The 19,361-nt window shown below is 42.2% G+C and overlaps 1 protein-coding gene across 5 annotated transcripts in view; it reads left to right on the top strand.

Annotated features, from left to right (window-relative positions):
* PCSK5 (proprotein convertase subtilisin/kexin type 5) overlaps positions 1-19,361 on the top strand; it is a 226,911-nt gene that overhangs the window by 119,796 nt on the left and 87,754 nt on the right. For all 5 annotated transcript variants that reach the window (XM_053408620.1, XM_053408618.1, XM_053408619.1 and 2 more), the window contains one exon: positions 16,611-16,714. In XM_053408620.1, the coding sequence (XP_053264595.1) occupies positions 16,611-16,714 (104 nt within the window). The remainder of the gene's footprint in view (positions 1-16,610; positions 16,715-19,361) is intronic.

Below are 19,361 nucleotides of genomic sequence, written 5' to 3'. Positions count from 1 at the left end.
GTTTTTTAAGTTTAAGAGTGTGTGTTTTCATATTAACTGATGACAAAAGCTGTAGCGCTGAGCGATGAATTAGGGTCTTTCCACACAATCCAGTCTGGATTCAATTCTTTGAATGTTTTCTTCCTAATGTGGGAGAGAGTTCACTGTCTAGACTACTATTCAGCAAACAACCAAAGGAAAAATTCATCAGTAGGAAGCTCCCCCCCCCCGAAAAGCCTTACAACTTTTTTTAAAAAAACTGTTGTTTGATCAGACTTTGATATGGAAATTTTTATATACACTAAGAGCTTTCCCACTGTCAGTAACTATAACTTGCATTATATTTCTAGAACTCAATGTAGTAACAACTGAGCTTCGTCATGTAAACATTCCGGATGGGAATTCATAATACTGATGGATATAATCCAGTATAATTCATAATACTGATGGATGAATCCCAGCAGTGTTGCAACTAATGTTAAACATGATCTCATATATTTTAGATCATTATTTGAGAAAATAAATAGGAGTAGAGGCAGCCAAATGCTCCATAAATGTTTTGAAAATTCACACCAGGGCTATTTAAGTACTATCTGCAGGGAATCTCTCAAGAAATCAAAGTATGTTTCCTTGTTTGACTTCTTCAAAGTGAGTATAGGTCAAGCATGGCCTGTTTATAGTGTTTTGCAAGCAGACTGTGAATATGTCCCAATAGATCCACACCTTGAGTACCCACTGAGTTCTTCCCTTGCCCTCGCAACTGACATGGAAACTGGTGGGGCTTGTAGTTCCAGTCCCTTCCTCAGTGGGACGTAACGCTTTGCTGTGGAACTGGAGTGCTTGCTGCTACATCTGCTCCTTCCCCCTTTCTCCAGCCCCAGATAAGTGGGCCTTGGGGAGGCAAGAGGAGGGAGAGGTTGGTGCTGAAGGCAGTGGCTGATGCTTTGAGTACCTTCATTCATTTTGGACATGCTCATTTGGAGCAAACACCAAAGATCAAATTGAGTGGCACTTTTCACTCTTTTTCCTTTAAATTGTATTCAAGAATATGTACAAAACAAAGCTAAGAGCAACTGCAGGGCAAAAGCAAGGCACAAACCAATATTTATCCCTTCATCAGCCTTCATATCTGATAAGATGCAATGCTGATACCTGAATATACAACCAGGACTTACATAATTAGCAGCAGGTGTGTGCATCACCAAACATGAACAAATAACTCACATGCAAACCAAAGAAGAACAGTCTGTTACATAGCCCAGTAAATTAGAACATTACATTGGAACAATTTTTGCATCCAATTCTGTTACTCTATTGTACAGCCCTGATTTAGTTCAAATGTTGTCACCACACCTAATTCAATGTGACTGATTTTTTCAGACAGAATGTTATGATATATATAAAGGGTGGTGAACCTTTTCCACCCTGAGGGCCACATCCCCTTCTATGCAGCCTTCCAGAGGCCAGATGGCAGTGGTGGGTGGAGGCAGAAGCAGAAGTGGGCACAGCAACAAGTGCAAATGCTCCTTTCTTCTCCATGCAGACAACCAAAAGACACCAGAGCTCAATGGCACATTCCAGCCAGGCAAAAACAAGAGGTTGGAAAGTCAGCAGGGTCATGGAGTGGGGAGAAGCCTGGAGGGGGCATAGCTGTCAAACGTCCCTTATTTGAAAGGACAGTCCCTTATTCCAGCGCCACGCCCCGCTGCTGTCCCTTATTGATGGATGTCCCTTAAATGATGTCCCTTAAATTTCAAAGGAAGCAGCTCCTCTCCCTCCCTCCCTGCCGGCCAGGAAGGAGGGAGGTTCCAACTGTGTTGCTTGGCTGTGTTGCTCACCCAATAAGAAGTCCAGGAACGACTGCAGGGTGGAGCTTGCATGCCTTGTGCTTATCAAATCGGCTGTGTTGCCTGGGGACTCTCCTTTGCTCAGTGCTTCCCAGCGGAGAGGTGACGGTGGTTTTCCTTGAGGCTTCGTTTGGCTGCTGGCTGGGCTTTCTGCCTTTGGTTCAGAGGGGCTCAGAAGTTGAACATACCTGTGCTGAGTGCTCGGATCGGAATCGGATGGATACGTCATCGACGGCCCACTCACCCTTGCCAGCAAAAACGTCTGTCTGGAGCGGGGGCACATGGTGGGGGGAAAGGAAAGGAGATCTCGTGGGAGGTTTGGAATTTGTTTTGGAGGCTCCTTCGATTGACTTATGGGGGAAAAGAAAGGAGCTGGTTGACTAAAATGGTGGGTGACTGGCGATCTCGTGGTGAGGGGGGGAGGCTGTGTCTGTGTGGCTAGTTAATGCAAGCTGAGGGGGTTTTTGAATGCTGGACGCCATTTTGTTGCACGTGCTACTGCAAACTTTGCAGTGCAAAGCCAGGCCGGGGAGCCATCTTAAGTTGAGGCTGCATAGGCCTTGTGTTGCATGTGATTCAGATTCTGTTCAGTTGAACCTCTGGTTACAAAGTTGGTTGGACAGTGTTCTCGAAGCTACCAGCATGAGTTTGACCAGACTGCAGGAGGACAGGAAGACTGGAGTGCCTGGAACAGGTGAGGCTGCAGGTCTCTTATTTTGGCTGCTGGTCCCTTATTTTCAAATCTGTAAGTTGACAGCTATGGGAGGGGGACATATTTGGTTTCCCACTCCTAGTATACATGCTGAAGTATAATGTCTGGGGATAATGGAAAAGGGTGGGAAATTGTTGCTTATCTGTACTATCAATGAACTATGGCTTAAGGACAAGGTTCTTTGAAGTCTTAAGAAATTGGAAGGCACACAGATGTATTAATTCTCCATAGAGTATGAAGAATTTGTTGCTCTCAGAGCTGTGAATTATATTCCTAATGTTCTTTAAATTAGAATGTGAATTTTGGATGAATCACTGGATTTGGATTTATCTTAAGCTGCACAAAATACTGGAAGTTCTTTGGGTTAGTCTCTGAGTGATGGGTAATTTGTGGAACAGCCAGGCAGCTGCCTTATGTTCTGTTTATGACCTTTTGGGGTGGAGTTTTGTGGAAACTGTAGAGGAGGGAAATGTGTTGGAATACAAGTGTTTTTTAATTTCTTTTTTTCTTAGTGATCTACTGGCAAATTAATTAATTGGACAGTAGAGGGGTTGCAACATAGAAGGGTTCAAAGATGTGAATAAAATTAGCTTTGGCAAAAATGTAAAATTCTATTGTTATATAATACTTGGAAAGTCTCTTACCTCACTATCTGATGCATGTTTACTCAGAAGAACTCCCACTGTGTTCAGTGAGCTTACTGCCAGGTTAATGTGCATTGGATTGATGTCTAAGGCTGTAATCCTATACAAACTCACCTCGGAACAAGTCTCATTAAACTCACTTCTAAATAGGCATGTATGGGATTGTTCTGTTACTTCAGTATAGCATACTTTAGGAAAAAACCCTCTTGTTGATATTATTCCACCTGCTTCACTGCAAACCATGAGGTAACAGCCCAGTATACTTTCTTTTATTTTGAGCAGGAATAACAGAGTAGAAAGCCTAGTGGGGCACCTCAACTCACCTGGCCCCTTGTTGGCCAAATAGCTGCTGCTTAACTGGAGGTAGAGGTGGAGGAATGTCAGATTGACTCCACAGGTATACTGCACCAGCCTTGCCGCTACCTCATGCCTCTACTTTTTGGTAAGTAGCAGCAACCAACTAGAGGTCAGCTGTGCAACAGTGCCCCACCATGCCATCTGCTGCTGGAAGCAGACAAGGATTATCCCATTCAAAAATGTTGTTCTTGATTCCTCTATATTTTTTGTTAAGTTGTAGGTGAACATATCAGACGACACAGCGATTCTTCAAACAGCTCTTGTTTATTCAGAGGCCAGAACAGAACTGAATTGAGGGGTTCAATCAGCCTGCTTATATAGAGCTCCAGTACCATGTAACTGTAACAGTTTTCTAAAACTATCCAATCACTGAACGCCACTTTCGATCCCTTATTTGCATAACTATCTACAGTATCCCCCTGCTGGCCCAGGGTGAGAACTTCAATACATAACATTTTCAATGGAGTAAGTAAACTATATTTTATTCCCCTACAGACTCACAGACAAAAGGATCCACTTACCACTTGTGGTTAAAAGTGCGGAGCCGAGCAGAGTTTAAATCCCATCTTAGGTAGTTTAATTAGAAGCATAAGAATTAGCTGTTAGACTGATCTCCCCTTTATTACCCTATTTATCAAAGAAACATGCTGCAGGCTGAAATGTAAATTTAAAACATATCGTTTACTCACAGCTGAGTATTTGTATTTAGCAGTAACTGCATTCAAAGTAACTGAAGGTAAAATATTTGTGTTTGCCGCAAAAACAGCTTCAGGCATGAGCCTGATGCTAGATCAATTGGGGGCACACCCTCCTTCTTGGCTGGCTGGAGAGAGAGTATGGGGGAAGGAAGGAACAGGAAATACTTCTTTGCTGCTTCTTTCCTCCCGGAAGAGGAGGGGAAGTATTATCACATAGAGCCTTTTCTACCATTTATGTTTCTATGGTCTGAGTCAGCCTATTAGCAATAGAACTCTATGGTCTTAACCGCTTCACATGCTAACTAGCAAAAAACATTCATTGTTAGATTTGACTGAATAGCTCCCACACTTTTAATATTCTGCTTTGTTGTTTTTTCATGGTGGCATTTGGAAATAGTCTGCTTATCCCAGCCCTCTTAAAATCACGTGTACCTTCATATTCTGCTGCTGACATGCTTGTACAAAAACATCTCTCCTTAGGATAGATGACACCAGCAGCCTAAGGATTCATTTTTGAACCTGCCCATTTAATACACTGTCTCTAGTCTGAATGTGTGACCCTCTAAACAAGATGAACTGGTTGTTGCTGCTATTCCCAAGTAATTGAGCCCTTTGGTCAAGTAACTGAGCCTATTAAGTTTGCACAAATAGGGACCTATGAATAATTCAGAGGATAGGGTGAAAGCAAAGAACTCTTTATTCTTCTGCCCCCTTCCTTTCCTTTGAAAGAAATTACCCATTCCTTCCCCCCCCCCAGTTCTTTCAAAAGAGAACAAAAAATTCTCTCCCCCACTCCATTTCACCATGCAAAAGAATCCTTTGAAGGTGAAAATTGAGATCTGAGGATATTCTCTGTTGGGTATACATCCTGAGACCTCAGTTTACGAACCCATTTTTGGACCAAGGCATCATTTTGCAGTTGCAAGTGTTAGACACAATTCCTTAACTGGGGGGGGGGGGAGGCAATTGGAGCACCTTTTACAGGTTTAGACTGATACGCCAGCTGCAGCACTATCTAGAGGCAGGTGATTTGGCCTCAGTTCGTCATGGACTAGTGTGTCTAGACTAGACTACTACAATGTGCTCCATGTGGAGCTAATTTTAAAGACAAGTTTGGAAATTTCAACTGGCACAGAATGCAGCTCCCTGGTTATTGGTGCAAATAATGAGTTTGGACCATATGACACCATTACTGAAACAGTTGCACTACTTACCAATGAGGTTTGGGGCTCAATTTCAAGTTCTGGTTTTAGCTTTTAAATCCCTATATTGTTTTGGACCAGATTACTTGAAGGACTTCGTCATCTATATTCTTCCTTTTTATGATAAACTCAAACACAATCTGGTTTACACATAAAAATATGAAATTACAAAATAAAAATACTTAATAAAACAAAGCATGAAAATTTTATGTAAAGTAGCACAGCAGATGTATGCCACATTATATTATTCAAATGAACAGTAAATGTTAAAGGCAATCAGCCATGTTCTCCAGTAAGGTGGGGACTGCACACTTTCTCCAGACATTGTTTAGAACAGAAGTGAGCTAATTATATATATTTTCCACTTCTAGTTTTTCAAATTTACTATCTTTATAAACCCTTTGGGGGCATCCTGAAGAGTGAGGGCAACTCCTTGTGAGCATCACATGAGGAAGATTTGCCATTTGTTTTTTGGCTGATGGGTCCCTATTTCACCCCCACACCCCACACCCCTTGCTCATTTTTATTAATGCTAAATATTCTGGAGTGCACAATCCAAAAGCAGTAAGCAAATGCTGGTGAGCCATTTGGGGATTCTTTTCTGGTAAAAAGATAGTTTGGTTTTTGAAATGTGGCCAGTTATCTATCAGTATTGGTTATTAGTCTTGCTAATACATTTCCCCCCCAGCTTTCAAGAGGCTTAACAAGAGGTTAACAACTATCTCTTGGGAGGTTAAATGAGTGCTGAATCAATTAAGATTAATGAGTTTTTTCTCTGAGTCAGTGATTCGCCTAGGAAAGGATGAAACTTTGATATATTTTGCATCTTTCTAGAAAAAGTGCTATTTTTCTAGAAAAAAATGTGCCAGAACTGAACAAAAACCCTGCATCTACTTTATTCTACATACCTTTAAAGGGGGGCTATCCCTGCACATACCACATAATTCTGAGTCAAAAAAAGCAACATGTAAAGCAACTCTGAAAATCATGTCTGAGTCGTGGTGGTGTTAAAGGGCCAGTAGACCTGAGGCTCACACGTAGAAGGGAAACAGCATTGGCAAACAACACTGCACATCTGTGTTTGAAATTAGCAGATCCCTTTTCTTCTAAGGCAGCTACCATGCTCAGTGAAAATGTAACCCAGGGCCAGGAGTAGCTTCGGTACTTTGGGTTTGCCCCATGCTCCATATATGCTGGGCAATGACTTCTGTGGAGAGTTACGTTCTGAGAGTCCATATATTCAGCCTGCAAATTTAATCAAACTGAAGTTTATTAATTCCTTTTTTCTGGATCAGAAAAATGCTGTGGATGTAGTGTATCTTCATTTCAGTAAAGCTTTTATCAAAGTCCCCCATGATATTCTTGTGGAGAAACTGGTAAAATGTGGGTTGAATGAGGTAACTGTTAGGTGGATTTGTAGCTGGTTGACCGACCGAACCCAAGGAGTTCCTTGTCAACTTGGGGGGGGGGGAGTGACAAGTAGGGAGCCACAGGGTTCTGTCCTGGGCCTGTTGTTGTTCAACATCTTTATAAATGACTTGCATAAGGAATTGAGGGGATGCTCACAAATTTGCAGGTGACACCAAACTGGGAGAGGTAGCTAATGCCATAGAAGGCAGAATCAGAATTCAGTATGTCCGTAACAGATTGGAGAACTGGGCACAAGCTAACAAAATGAATTTCAGTAGGGACAAATGTGAGGTTTTGTACTTAGGCAGGAAGAACCAGATGCACAAATATAGGATGGGGGGCACCTGGCTTGCTAGCCAGTACATGTAAAAATGATCTAGGGGTCTTGGTAGACCCTAAGCTTAACACGAGACAACAGTGTGATGCAGCAGCAAAAAAAGGCTAATGCTATTCTAGGCTGCATCAACAGAAGTATAGTGTCCAGATCAAAGGGAAGAAATACAGTGGTACCTTGGTTTGCAACTGTTTGGATTACAACCACATCAAACCTGGAAGTGCGTGTCCCTTTTTTTGGATTACAATGCATTTTTTATTTTATTTTTTGGATTACAACCCCTTTTGGGGGGGGAGGCCCCACTTGTGAAAGCGCGCCTTGGGTTACAGACTGTTTTGGTTTACAACCAAACCTCCAGAACAGATTATGGTTGTACACCAAGGTACCTCTGTAAAGTAAAGGTAAAGGTACCCCTGCCCGTACGGGCCAGTCTTGACAGACTCTGGGGTTGTGCGCCCATCTCACTCAAGAGGCCGGGGGCCAGCGCTGTCTGGAGACACTTCCGGGTCACGTGGCCAGCGTGACAAAGCTGCATCTGGCGAGCCAGCGCAGCACACGGAAACGCCGTTTACCTTCCCGCCAGTAAGCGGTCCCTATTTATCTACTTGCACCCGGGGGTGCTTTCGAACTGCTAGGTTGGCAGGCGCTGGGACCGAGCAGCGGGAGCGCACCCCGCCATGGGGATTCGAACCGTCGACCTTTCGATCGGCAAGCCCTAGGCGCTGAGGCTTTTACCCACAGCGCCACCCGCGTCCCACCTAAGGTACCTCTGTAGTACTACTCTATTCTGCCTTGGTCAGACCACACCTGGAATACTGTGTCCAATTTTGGGCACCACAATTTAAGAAGCATATTGACAAGCTGGAACATGTTCAGAGGAGGACAACCAAGATGATCTGATGGTCTGGAAACCAAGCCTTATGAGGAATGGTTGAGGGAGGTGGGTATGTTTAGCCTGGAAAAGAGGAGACTGAGAGAAGATATGGAAGTCATCTTTAAGTGTTAGGTCCATTGTGTGTAGACGATGGCTATTTGGTGACAAAGATAAGGTGGAACTACTCAACACCTACTTTGCCTCTGGTCTTCACCCAAAAGGAAAGTGATGCCCAACCTGGTGATAACAGGATAAATGATGTAAAGAGGAACCTGCAGCCCAAGATAGGAAAAGAGGAGGTAAGCATGAAGCTGCAGCCTTCTGCTGGCTGAAAGATTGGTTTTTGTTGGAAAACACCGATGTCCTAGATCTGGAAGGTTTTAATAATGCTTTTGGATGGCACGCATACCTATGGTACGACAAGGTTAAAGCACATAAATTGTTTAAAAGCCACATTGTCAGAAAAGCAATTTTTGCAGTCTGGATGAAATATAAAGACTTACTAGAGAGTAAAACTCCGAGGTGGCTATCACCAGTGGAGGCCAAGGCCCGAAAAAGACCCAATATGGAGGCCTATTGGCCGAAATATTGGGAATTGACTGAAAAAATTGGAGACAATTGGAAGTTGCAGAGCCAGGACAAACTAAAAAATAAGGTGCGAGATTGGCTACATTATGCTCAAATTCAAGAGGTTTTCAAAATGGACAAAAAAGTTGGTTTCCAGGTGGAAAAGTCGAAACTAGAGACAGAATTGTTAGAACCAAAGACAAAGCTGTTATCTAGAATGTATAACTTGCTGCTTATGTGGAATTTACAGGATGAGACAGTTAAATCTGCTATGATTAAATGGGCACAGGATGTTGGACACAACATTATGTTTGAAGACTGGGAAAGGTTATGGAACACCGGAATGAAATTCACGGCCAGTACGGCCTTGAAGGAAAACATTATGAAAATGATATACCGGTGGTACATGACCCCAGTCAAGTTAGCTAAGATACATCACCTGTCTGACAATAAATGTTGGAAGTGTAAGGAAGCAGAGGGGACTTTCTTTCACCTCTGGTGGACATGCCCAAAGGTTAAGGCTTTCTGGGAAATGATTTACAATGAGTTGAAAAAGGTATTTAGGTATACCTTTCCCAAGAAACCAGAGGCCTTCCTGTTGGGCATGGTAGACCAGAAAGTGTTAAAGAAGGACAGAACTTTGTTTATGTATGCTAGTACAGCAGCAAGAATACTCATCGCAAAGAACTGGAAGACACAAGATTTACCCACGCTGGAGGAATGGCAGACGCAGTTGATGGACTACATGGAGATAGCTGAACTGACCGGCAGAATCCGAGATTTGGATGTAGAAACAATTGAGGTGGACTGGAAAAAGTTTAAAGACTACTTGCAAAAGTATTACAAACTGTATGAATCTTAAGACGGTGCATGATTTGAAAATGATACGCTTTAGCGATTATGATTAAGTAAATAGTAAACTAAGTGATAAAAGAGAAAAGGAGATAATATGAAATTGAACATGTTACGTTTATTTTAAAGGTATAAAAATTCTGACATAATATATTGAATATAGATACATAACATGTAAAAGTTACAATAAGGTATGACATAAGGTAACAAATTGCTGACATTGTTAATATAAAGAACGCAGAATCGGAAGGGGTGGGGAAGTCCAAGTTGGGATTTTTGTTAAAAAAAAAAAAAATGGTTTCTTGTAAACTCCTTATTTGTTTGTAATGTATAAAATTTGGAAAGAAACGTAATAAAAAATATTATAAAAAAAAAAAAAAAAAAAGGAAAAGAGGAGGTAAGCAAACACCTACCTACTTTAAACAGGAGGAGATATGATAGCCATCTTCCAATAACTCAAGGGCTGTCACATGGAAGAGGGACCATGCTTGTTTTCTCCTGCTCTGGAGGGTAGGACTTGAACCAAGGGCTTCAAGTTACAAGAAAAGAGATTCCGACTAACCATTCAGAAAATCTTTCTGACAGTCAGAGCTGTTTGACAGTGGAACGGTCTCCCTCAGGAGGTGGTGGACTCTCCTTCCTTGGAGGTTTTTAAGCAGAGGTTGGGTGGCCACCTGTCATGTATGATCTAGTTGAGATTCCTGCATTACAGGTGTCAGCATCGCCCTTGAGCCAGTGCCACTAACTGGACTCACACACTTCAGCCCCGACTGGGCTAGGCGAGCTGGGTAGCACTTCCAGAGACCACCTTCTGCACAGGAACAGGTCAAAGTGCTGTGGACTCACAGCTTAGAGTTGTGAGCACCGGATTCACTCCAACAAGAAGACTGTCGTCGTACAGCAGAGTATAGCAGAGCATAAATGACTCGGAGAGCAGCTCTGTAGAATATCTTCTTTTATTCTGTCTACAACTATAATACACAACTATGTACAGAGCTAAATGAGGTCTAAGCGAAAATGCTGAACTGCACTGAGTGTCTGCAGCTGCTCTTAGCAGCAACCTTATCTATACACACGATCTCTCTCTAACACTCAGTCTCTCTCTCTCTCTCTTTGATGCGAGGCTGGAGTGAAATAAGTAGAGAGCAGAAATCGCCCCCTCCTCTCTGGAGAATCAGCAGAGAACATCAGCAGATTCTTGGATTTGGGAGGGGTGAAATCTCCTCAACGGGGGGTTGGACTAGATGACCCTTGGGATTACTTCCAAGTCTATGATTCTATGATTCTTATTCCCTACACCCAGTGCTCCAGTGCAAGAGGTGTTTCAAATAATTAGAGTCCTCCTTTACATCAGAATGCAGGATAATGATCCTGGTTGTTAACAAACAATAGTTTCGACTAACCACAGTTTTCCCAGTTTGGGTGTAACTTGGGAGTAATCCCAAATTTGAAAGTAGAAGCGGCTTTCTCCATTCTCTGCCTTGTGACTGTGCTAAATGAGACGGGGGGAGTACATGAGCATGAGGCTCATTCCTATGATGCTAGAAACTCTATTTAAGTTCTGCATTTGAAACAGCCCAATATATTACAAACTAAATGAATACAAGAACCTTGAACCTGGTCTGACAACATAGGGATAGCCAGTAGAATTTTTTTTAGCACTGGTGTTACATTCTGGTGGTTGTCTGTCCCCGCCAACTGTTTACCTGCAGCATTTTGCACAAGCTGGAGCTTCCCGACCAGGCGCAAGGGTGGCCCCACATGGAGCACATTGCGATAATCGGCTCTTGAAGTTACAAATGCATGAATCTCCATGGCCAAGAATTGCCATAGTAGCTCTAGCTGGTGAGAAGGATTGATCCAGGAGACTCTCAAAAGAACAGCAGCAAAAAGTACAGTAAATGCTTGAATTTGCAAACCTGCCAGAACCCTTTTTTCTTTTTTGAGAAAAATGGTCACAGCCCAGCTAGGCCCTCAGTTCATATGCTGCTCATGGCTACTTCAAATGTCGGGTGAAATATAGTTATTTAAATTAAGAAAATTTAAGTTGCATATCTAGTAATTTAAATAGTAAGTAAGTAGTTAACATTGGAGAAATTAATCAAAATATATTTGTTAATTAATATTAGGTACAGTAATTTAAAACATGACTGTTGAGTATGCAGGAGATTAGTAGGCACCACAGTGCCCTCTAGTGACAGCAAGACTTAACAACAACTCAGGTACACACTGTGACAAGGGCAACCCTGGAGAAGCTAGAGGAGCCCGGCTGTACACCACAGTTCTTAAATAAGGACCAAAACAGAATGGCCACCGCAGTGGAAATTTCTGAAAAATAGGACTCTCTCTTGTACTTTCACCAAAAGGAAAAGTTAAATGTCTCTGTTCTGTGCTTTGTACTGCCAAATGCAATCTATGTTGCATTAGTGAGATTTGTTTCAGGGTGGTCTTGCTCAGAGGTTTTTAATCCATGCCTTTTTGCAGCTATGGTAATTGGAACACTGTATTTTAAAATGTTTGTGAATTTGCACATATTATGTTTGTTCAGATTTATTGCCACATATACAAATGAGAAGTAACATTATGCAATCAAGTGTGTTGATTTGTTTTCCATTTCTTGATTTTTTTGGTCAAAGGGAAAGGGGAGGGGGAAACCTTTGATCACAAACCAACTCATTCCCATAAGTGTTTTTTCTCCCCTTGTGTTGGGCACATTGCAGGTATATTTAGTAAGAGCATTCACTAGGGAAATTATGTTAAATAGTGGGTAGACATAGCAGACGATGCAGCGATTTCTCCAAAGCAGCTCTTTATTTGTAAGCTGGAACAGAACCGAACAGCAAACAGCTCAGCCAGCCTGCTTTTATAGGCAGCCGACTGTCAACACTATGGCAACAACAACCCAGGGTTTCCCACCTAAAGTAACTGACGTGGACCTGAGTGAAAACTATATACACAATACTCCTGGTGGCCAGGGTGAGAACTTCAATACATAACACCCCTCCCCACCAAGATAAGGCATTAGTTACAATCATAGTGGTTCCATTTGTTGTTGTTGTTGTTGTTTAGTCGTTTAGTCATGTCCGACTCTTCGTGACCGCATGGACCAGAGCACGCCAGGCACTCCTGTCTTCCACTGCCTCCCTCATGTTTGTAGCTTCGAGAACACTGTCCAACCATCTCATCCTCTGTCGTCCCCTTCTCCTTGTGCCCTCCATCTTTCCCAACATCAGGGTCTTTTCCAGGGAGTCTTCTCTTCTCATGACGTGCCCAAAGTATTGGAGCCTCAGCTTCAGGATCTGTCCTTCCAGTGAGCACTCAGGGCTGATTTCCTTCAGAATGGATAGGTTGGATCTTCTTGCAGTCCATGGGACTCTCAAGGGTCTCCTCCAGCACCATAATTCAAAAGCATCAATTCTTCAGCCATCAGCCTTCTTTATGGTCCAGCTCTCGCTTCCATACATCACTACTGGGAAAACCATAGCTTTTACTCTACGGACCTTTGTTGGCAAGGTGATGTCTCTGCTTTTTAAGATGCTTTCTAGGTTCCATTACATACAGCAATACCCTTATTGGTTTCAGTAAGGCACATAAGCATATCAGTTGACCCTATTTACCATACAGCTTTACATGTGCAGTTTGTCCAGTGAACTTAGTCTTTTAAATACGGGCAACTGGCCTTGCGGATTTCCTGGGCAGAGAGTTCAGCAGCTTCTGAGGCCACGGCCTCCTCAATGGCTTTCTGTAGCGTGAGGACTGGCTTGGCGAGGAGATGCCGTTGCAGACGGATGTCCCGGACCCCGCAGACGATTCGATCCATCATGGCATCGTCTAAGTTTCGGAACTTGCAGTGCATTGCAGCCTCTCGGAGGGCGGTGGTGTAGTTGTTAATTGACTCCCACTCTGCCTGGTTCCGGTGGTAGAAGGCATGGCGGGCAGCAATCTTGAACGGCTTTGGCGTGTAGTGGTTGCAGAGCTTCTCTTGAATCGTGTCCCATGGCTCTGCCTGGACAGCTAGAGGCGCAACCAGTGCTCGGGCCGTCGCGAACACTTCAGGGCCACAAAGGCTGAGGAAGAGGCCCCGCTTCTGCTCTACAGACCCTCTTGTCAGCTGATTTGCTTGGAGGTAGCAGTCAAACCGAGCGAGGTAGGAGTCCCATGATTCAGAGGCTGGGGCAAACGGCGGTAGAGGCACGAGCGAAGCTATGGTTCCGATGCCGACATGAAGGGCAATGGATGGAACACCGTGCTCTAGCCAGACGGTCAGCTCTGAATTGGTTCTGCTCCGTGATTTCACTCAGTGTTTCAGCTCCATGATTCAGCTCATCTCAGAGGGTGGCTGCGTCTGGCTGTGCTCTGTTGTCCATCAATCCCACCAGCGATTTCTCCAAAGCAGCTCTTTATTTGTAAGCTAGAACAGAACTGAACTGCAAACAGCTCAGCCAGCCTGCTTTTATAGGCAGCCGGCTGTCAATATTGTAGCAACAACAACCCAGGGTTTCCCGCCTAAAGTAACTGACGTGGACCTGAGTGAAAACTATATACACAATACTCCTGGTAGCCAGGGTGAGAACTTCAATACATAACTAATTATTGTTTGGATCGGGTTTAATACCACATAGGAAAGAGAAAATATTTTATTAAAATCTTGCATTTGAACACATAAACATTGTTGGTCAAAGTGAGGCATGTGCTTTAATTTTTGGCATTTGTGTTGCTAGTTTGTAGCAACAAAAGATAATTTTATATATTTAAAGCAATAAGTGATATCTCCTATGTACAGAGGTACCTCGAGTTACAGACGCTTCAGGTTACAGACTTCGCTAACCCAGAAATAGTACCTTGGGTTAAGAACTTTGCTTCAGGATGAGAACAGAAATCGCATGCCAGCAGCGCAGCAGCAGCAGGAGGCCCCATTAGCTAAAGTGGTGCTTCAGGTTAAGAACAGTTTCAGGTTAAGAACGGACCTCCGGAACGAATTAAGTACTTAACCCGAGGTACCACTGTATTTTATTGCAACATCTCCCCTGGAAATTATTAACATCATAAACTTAGTATGCATATTCATGGCCTCATTCCGTTTCCAGTCTGAACCTGGCAGAGAGTGGGAGCCCCCATCAATGAGTGTAGATAGAAGAACTGGTGGAATCAATGTCCTTTTGTTGCCTAGGGGAATCCTAGTTTTACGCAAAGGCTTTAATGTTTGCATTCCTTTTTGCATGTGCATTGATTCCTCATACTTCCATTTCTAGTTCCCTGAATCTGAAGTTTATCATCTTGATTGTATGCATATAGCTAAAAGCGAAGTGGCACACTCTCCTCAGCAGCAACACAAAGCACTTATTTCTCCTGACCAAGTTGAATTTTGAAAATCTCACAGATTTAATCTACAGCAGAAAATAACGAATGGCAATGCTTGCTTTTGTATAAAATATCTACACATCCAATGTTTCAAAAAGCTAAACTCTTTGTCAGACCATGTTGTCTGGAATATATTAAAACGGATTAGGAAAATTACAAATTCAGCACTGTTGTTTGAATAGCAGGCGCATAAAGTTATACTTCTTTTGTGTCTTCCCAGAATATTCACAGTTCCACCTTTTTGAAAGTTTGATGATTTGGGGAATGTTTCCAAGCCACTTTTATTTGTATTAGTGGGAACATGAGAGCATTTATGCATCAACAAATAGGCAAGCAGTTATAGATAGAAATTTGGCAGGCAATGATGAGTACTTGAGCTTTCATTTCCTACTTTTATTTTGTTTAATTTCCATACTTGTGAAATCAAGCATTATTTGAATCTTCTATGGTACATTTTATTGTTTAGTTGTAGGATTGGAATGCATATAATATTGCCATTATTATTAAAAAATATTTGAGGAATTGCATGTGAAGCATAGTAGAAAATCTTTATGTGTTTTATTTTAAAGTGTCCAACAGCTGCATTTGTCCCAGTGCTATAGGTTAATTCTGTTGTAGGAAGAATATGGGTTCTGTTCAAAATTGAGCTGGACAAAAAACCCTTTTGAATTATCTGTGGGAATTGGATGGTTATTTTACCTGACAACTTAATCTCATCCATATTACTGTTTCATTTCTTTTTACTGCTCAGATGCTTCTAGAGACTGGATTTTTTTTTCAATCCTTGTGGGTTTTTTGTGGGTGATCGACACATTGATGTACTAACATGAAAGTCAAGGATAACCTGGACATGAACTATACTGATTGCTGCTAATTCAAATGTATTAGCAGACTCAGCATAGGAAAAGGGCAGCAAGACTAGCAGTAGTTGCTCACCATTCCATTGCTAACAGAAACCACAGTTATACCTGAAAGCAACCATAAGTTGCCTATTATTTCAGTGCTCTTGGACAGATAAGTAGTCTTACTATTTAGACACTACAGAGTTAAGCATTCTATAAATTGTTTAAATAAATAAAAGAAACAATTATTTTCTTCTGTTACAGTTTTTCTAGAGATTTACAGTGCAATCTGAATTTCAGCCTCTACCCAGCAGGGTTTAAAGAAGCCACAAGCCTCTGGAGCCATGGCATTCACTTTAGATGGGAGCAAAGGTCAGGGTGCAGGCAAATCTTGCACCAGTCTGGAACACTGTCATGTGGTGGCAGTGAGGCCGACATAGCCCCTACTGCTCTCTGTCCCCAGAATGCCCCATTATGGGATTTTCTGCAGACTCCACATCAGCAGTGTGACACTGGCATCGCTCTCTGGTCAGGGGACGGGGAGATCATTAAGTTGTCCTCCAAGACATCAGCAAGTGGTTGATGGGGAAAGTAGTTTAGGAACCACTGGTAGATGATATAGATAGATAGATGATTGATAGATTGATAGATTGATTGATTGATTGATTGATAGATATAGATAGATGATAGATAGATAGACAGACAGATGTTCTTCCTGTATCTATGAACCACTTCATGCTTGTAAAAACTTTTCTGCCCTGAAAATTATGAAGATTGAAATTTATTGCAGTCTTTTAACACTGTATATTGGCTTGAATACTTTGAGAAAGGTTTCTGTTCTTTGCTTTGAGACACTCTCTCCCCCTCCCTCTCCTCCTTGGGCTTTTCTTATTTTTTTGTTGTAAAATGACTGTTCACTGTCTTTCCCTAGTCGACTACTGACATGGAGAGATATACAGCATATCATTGTAAGGACTTCACGGGCAGGGCATCTGATTGCTAATGACTGGAAAACCAATGGGGCTGGTTACAAGGGTGAGTATTCCCTTCCTATTCATCATTGCAAACCCTTTTTTCCACCTTCCAAAAGAGAAAAATCTCATACGCTTTGCCTCCCAGTTAGAGCTATTCTGTTTTGATTAATAAGATAAACAGGACCATGAGGTCAAACATTTGGGAAGTCTGCCTCCTTGTGGCTTTACCAGCCACTTGTATCATGTAGCTATGCCATATGCAAGTTAGAGGAAACCTGATTGGAACAGTTAATATAGGTTGATTTTGGAGGCAAAAATGCTCTTCAGCTAATTCTTAGGCTGGGAAGCCTAAATGTGATTTTTAAGCCTGATGTTTAGCATAGTATTTACAACATTATGATTTTTTGAAAGTAGTGATCAAAACAACCCTTACCTAGAAGTAAGTTCCTTGAAATCAGTTAGACATATTTCTATATTATAAGAAGAAGAAGAGTTTGGATTTGATATCCCGCTTTATCACTCCCCTTCAGGAGTCTCAAAGTGGCTAACATTCTCCTTTCCCTTCCTCCCCCACAACAAACACTCTGTGAGGTGAGTGGGGCTGAGAGACTTCAGAGAAGTGTGACTGGCCCAAGGTCACCCAGCAGCTGCATGTGGAGGAGCGGAGACGCGAACCCGGTTCATCAGATTACAAGTCTGCTGCTCTTAACCACTACACCACACTGGCTATTATAAATTTAGGATCATGGTATAAAGCAGGGATAGGGAACCTGTGGCTGCCCAGATGGTGGACTCCAGCTGCCCTCAGCCCTGGCCACCACGGGCAATGATGGGACAGGAATGATGGGAGTTGGAGTCCAGCAACTGCTGAAGAGCCACAAGTTCTCCATCTCTAGTACAAAGGAAGCTAACCAACACATAGTTCCAAGTTCAAATGCACCAACAAACTTCAAGATGTAAACTATTAGCTGTATGCCACCATTCTGCCAAAATAATAAATGACATCATTTACCACATTTGCAGAAAGTTGTTGGGTTTTTTTAATGGTAGTCCTGGAGAAAATATTTGCCAATACAGTATTTCTAAGCTTATATGATATTTCCTTTATGCAATTTGTATGGATATTTAATTTCTGAATAACAAAAAGGCATATGCAGTAATTTAAGAAGGAAATATGACCCTTTCACCTTTGGTTCCTGAAAACAATAAAACTAAAATGGGCTGCATGCAAGTGGGTGAAGTCAGGCAAAAAAGGGGGTGGAGCAATAGACGGGACTCTTACCTTTGCCTGGTGGACTACAGTCCAGCCATGCGAACGCCCTCTATCCAGGCAAGCAGCAGGCATTTCTGGACACATTCTAGCCCGCTAAAAACAGGCCAGGAAGGTGCAAAGCGTGGCCAATTGGGGAAATGGCCTAGGGAAGAGACATGGCTGAGGGAATGTCCTGGGGGCTGGATAGAGAGGCCACGAGGGCCACATTTGCGCCCCAGGGATGAGGTTCCCCACCCCAGATGTATGTCATCAGGCAAGACTTGCCAGCTACTTTTCTCTGGGCATATTTTTTCATCTGTGCCCTATCTTGGCTCGGTATCATAAGCACAAGAATATATAAAATGGCAGGGCCAGAGGAAAGTACACTGTGCCATATTATGTGGGATATTGAGGCACTATTTTCATGTGGGATTCATTCACATGCTGGCAGATTCAGATTGCACAAAGTTGATTTAGAGTTCTTGGAACAACAACCCCCCCCCCAAAAAGGACCCAATTAGACCTTTTGCAATAGGGGAATTGACTGGAAAATGCACTGTAAAGAGTGAAGTAACAATTGCTTAGCACAGCATTATATAACCCTGCAAACAAATCAGAATGAATGTTCAATAAACAGCCAATGTTGTCTAAGCAAGCAAACTTCGTGCAAACATATCAGGATGAATAAATAGGTTGTCAGGAATCAACCAAATTCTTTGCATCACATTTTGTTTTCTGTATGTGCTCATACATGCTAATATCTAGAATACTATTTTTGTCATGCTTTCTGCCATAGTGGCAGTAATTTATGAAATCTATTTTACAGTATTTGTCAATATGTATATATGTGAAACATTGCAATATTCATATGCACTTGCAGTAATTCTGTATCTTTTATTTTAAGCTGCTTTTGGGAGCCATCTGGTATATGTCAACCATATTTTAGGGTGGGGTTCACACACACACACCCCACTGCCTGATTAATGCCATAGATGAAGGGATACCAAGAATAGAATGTGACCTAACAAAATTGTTCTATAACCTCATGTTGGATTTGGAAAAGGGGAAAAACTAAATGGCCCCCATCACTGTGGAATTGAGGAATCAACTTTAACCCAAATAAAAAGAATAGTTTTAAGTAAATTAGTTTGGCAATGAAAGCTGAGCAATGGTTCCAATAAAACTGTAGCTCTCTCTAAACCTCTTGTTAGTTTTGGATCAAGGAAAAGCAAATGATTTAGATTAAATAACAATATCCAACTTTGAATTTGATGTGAGAGGGGGGAGAATTGCACACTGCTGTTGGCAAGAATGTATCGGTACTTTACTATTGCACATGGCAATATTCTGTGTAATGTTTCACTATTGTCCTCAACTACAGCCAAGAATAACAATTAAATGCCTGTTTTTCATAGAATGAATTACTCTGATCAGACTGAGTTTCTTGTAGAAATGT

The sequence above is a fragment of the Podarcis raffonei genome, chromosome 11 (assembly GCF_027172205.1).
Source record: "Podarcis raffonei isolate rPodRaf1 chromosome 11, rPodRaf1.pri, whole genome shotgun sequence".
Classification (NCBI taxonomy): domain Eukaryota; kingdom Metazoa; phylum Chordata; class Lepidosauria; order Squamata; family Lacertidae; genus Podarcis; species Podarcis raffonei.
Note: the sequence above shows the minus strand (reverse complement) of the source record. Positions and strands in the feature narration are given on the sequence as shown.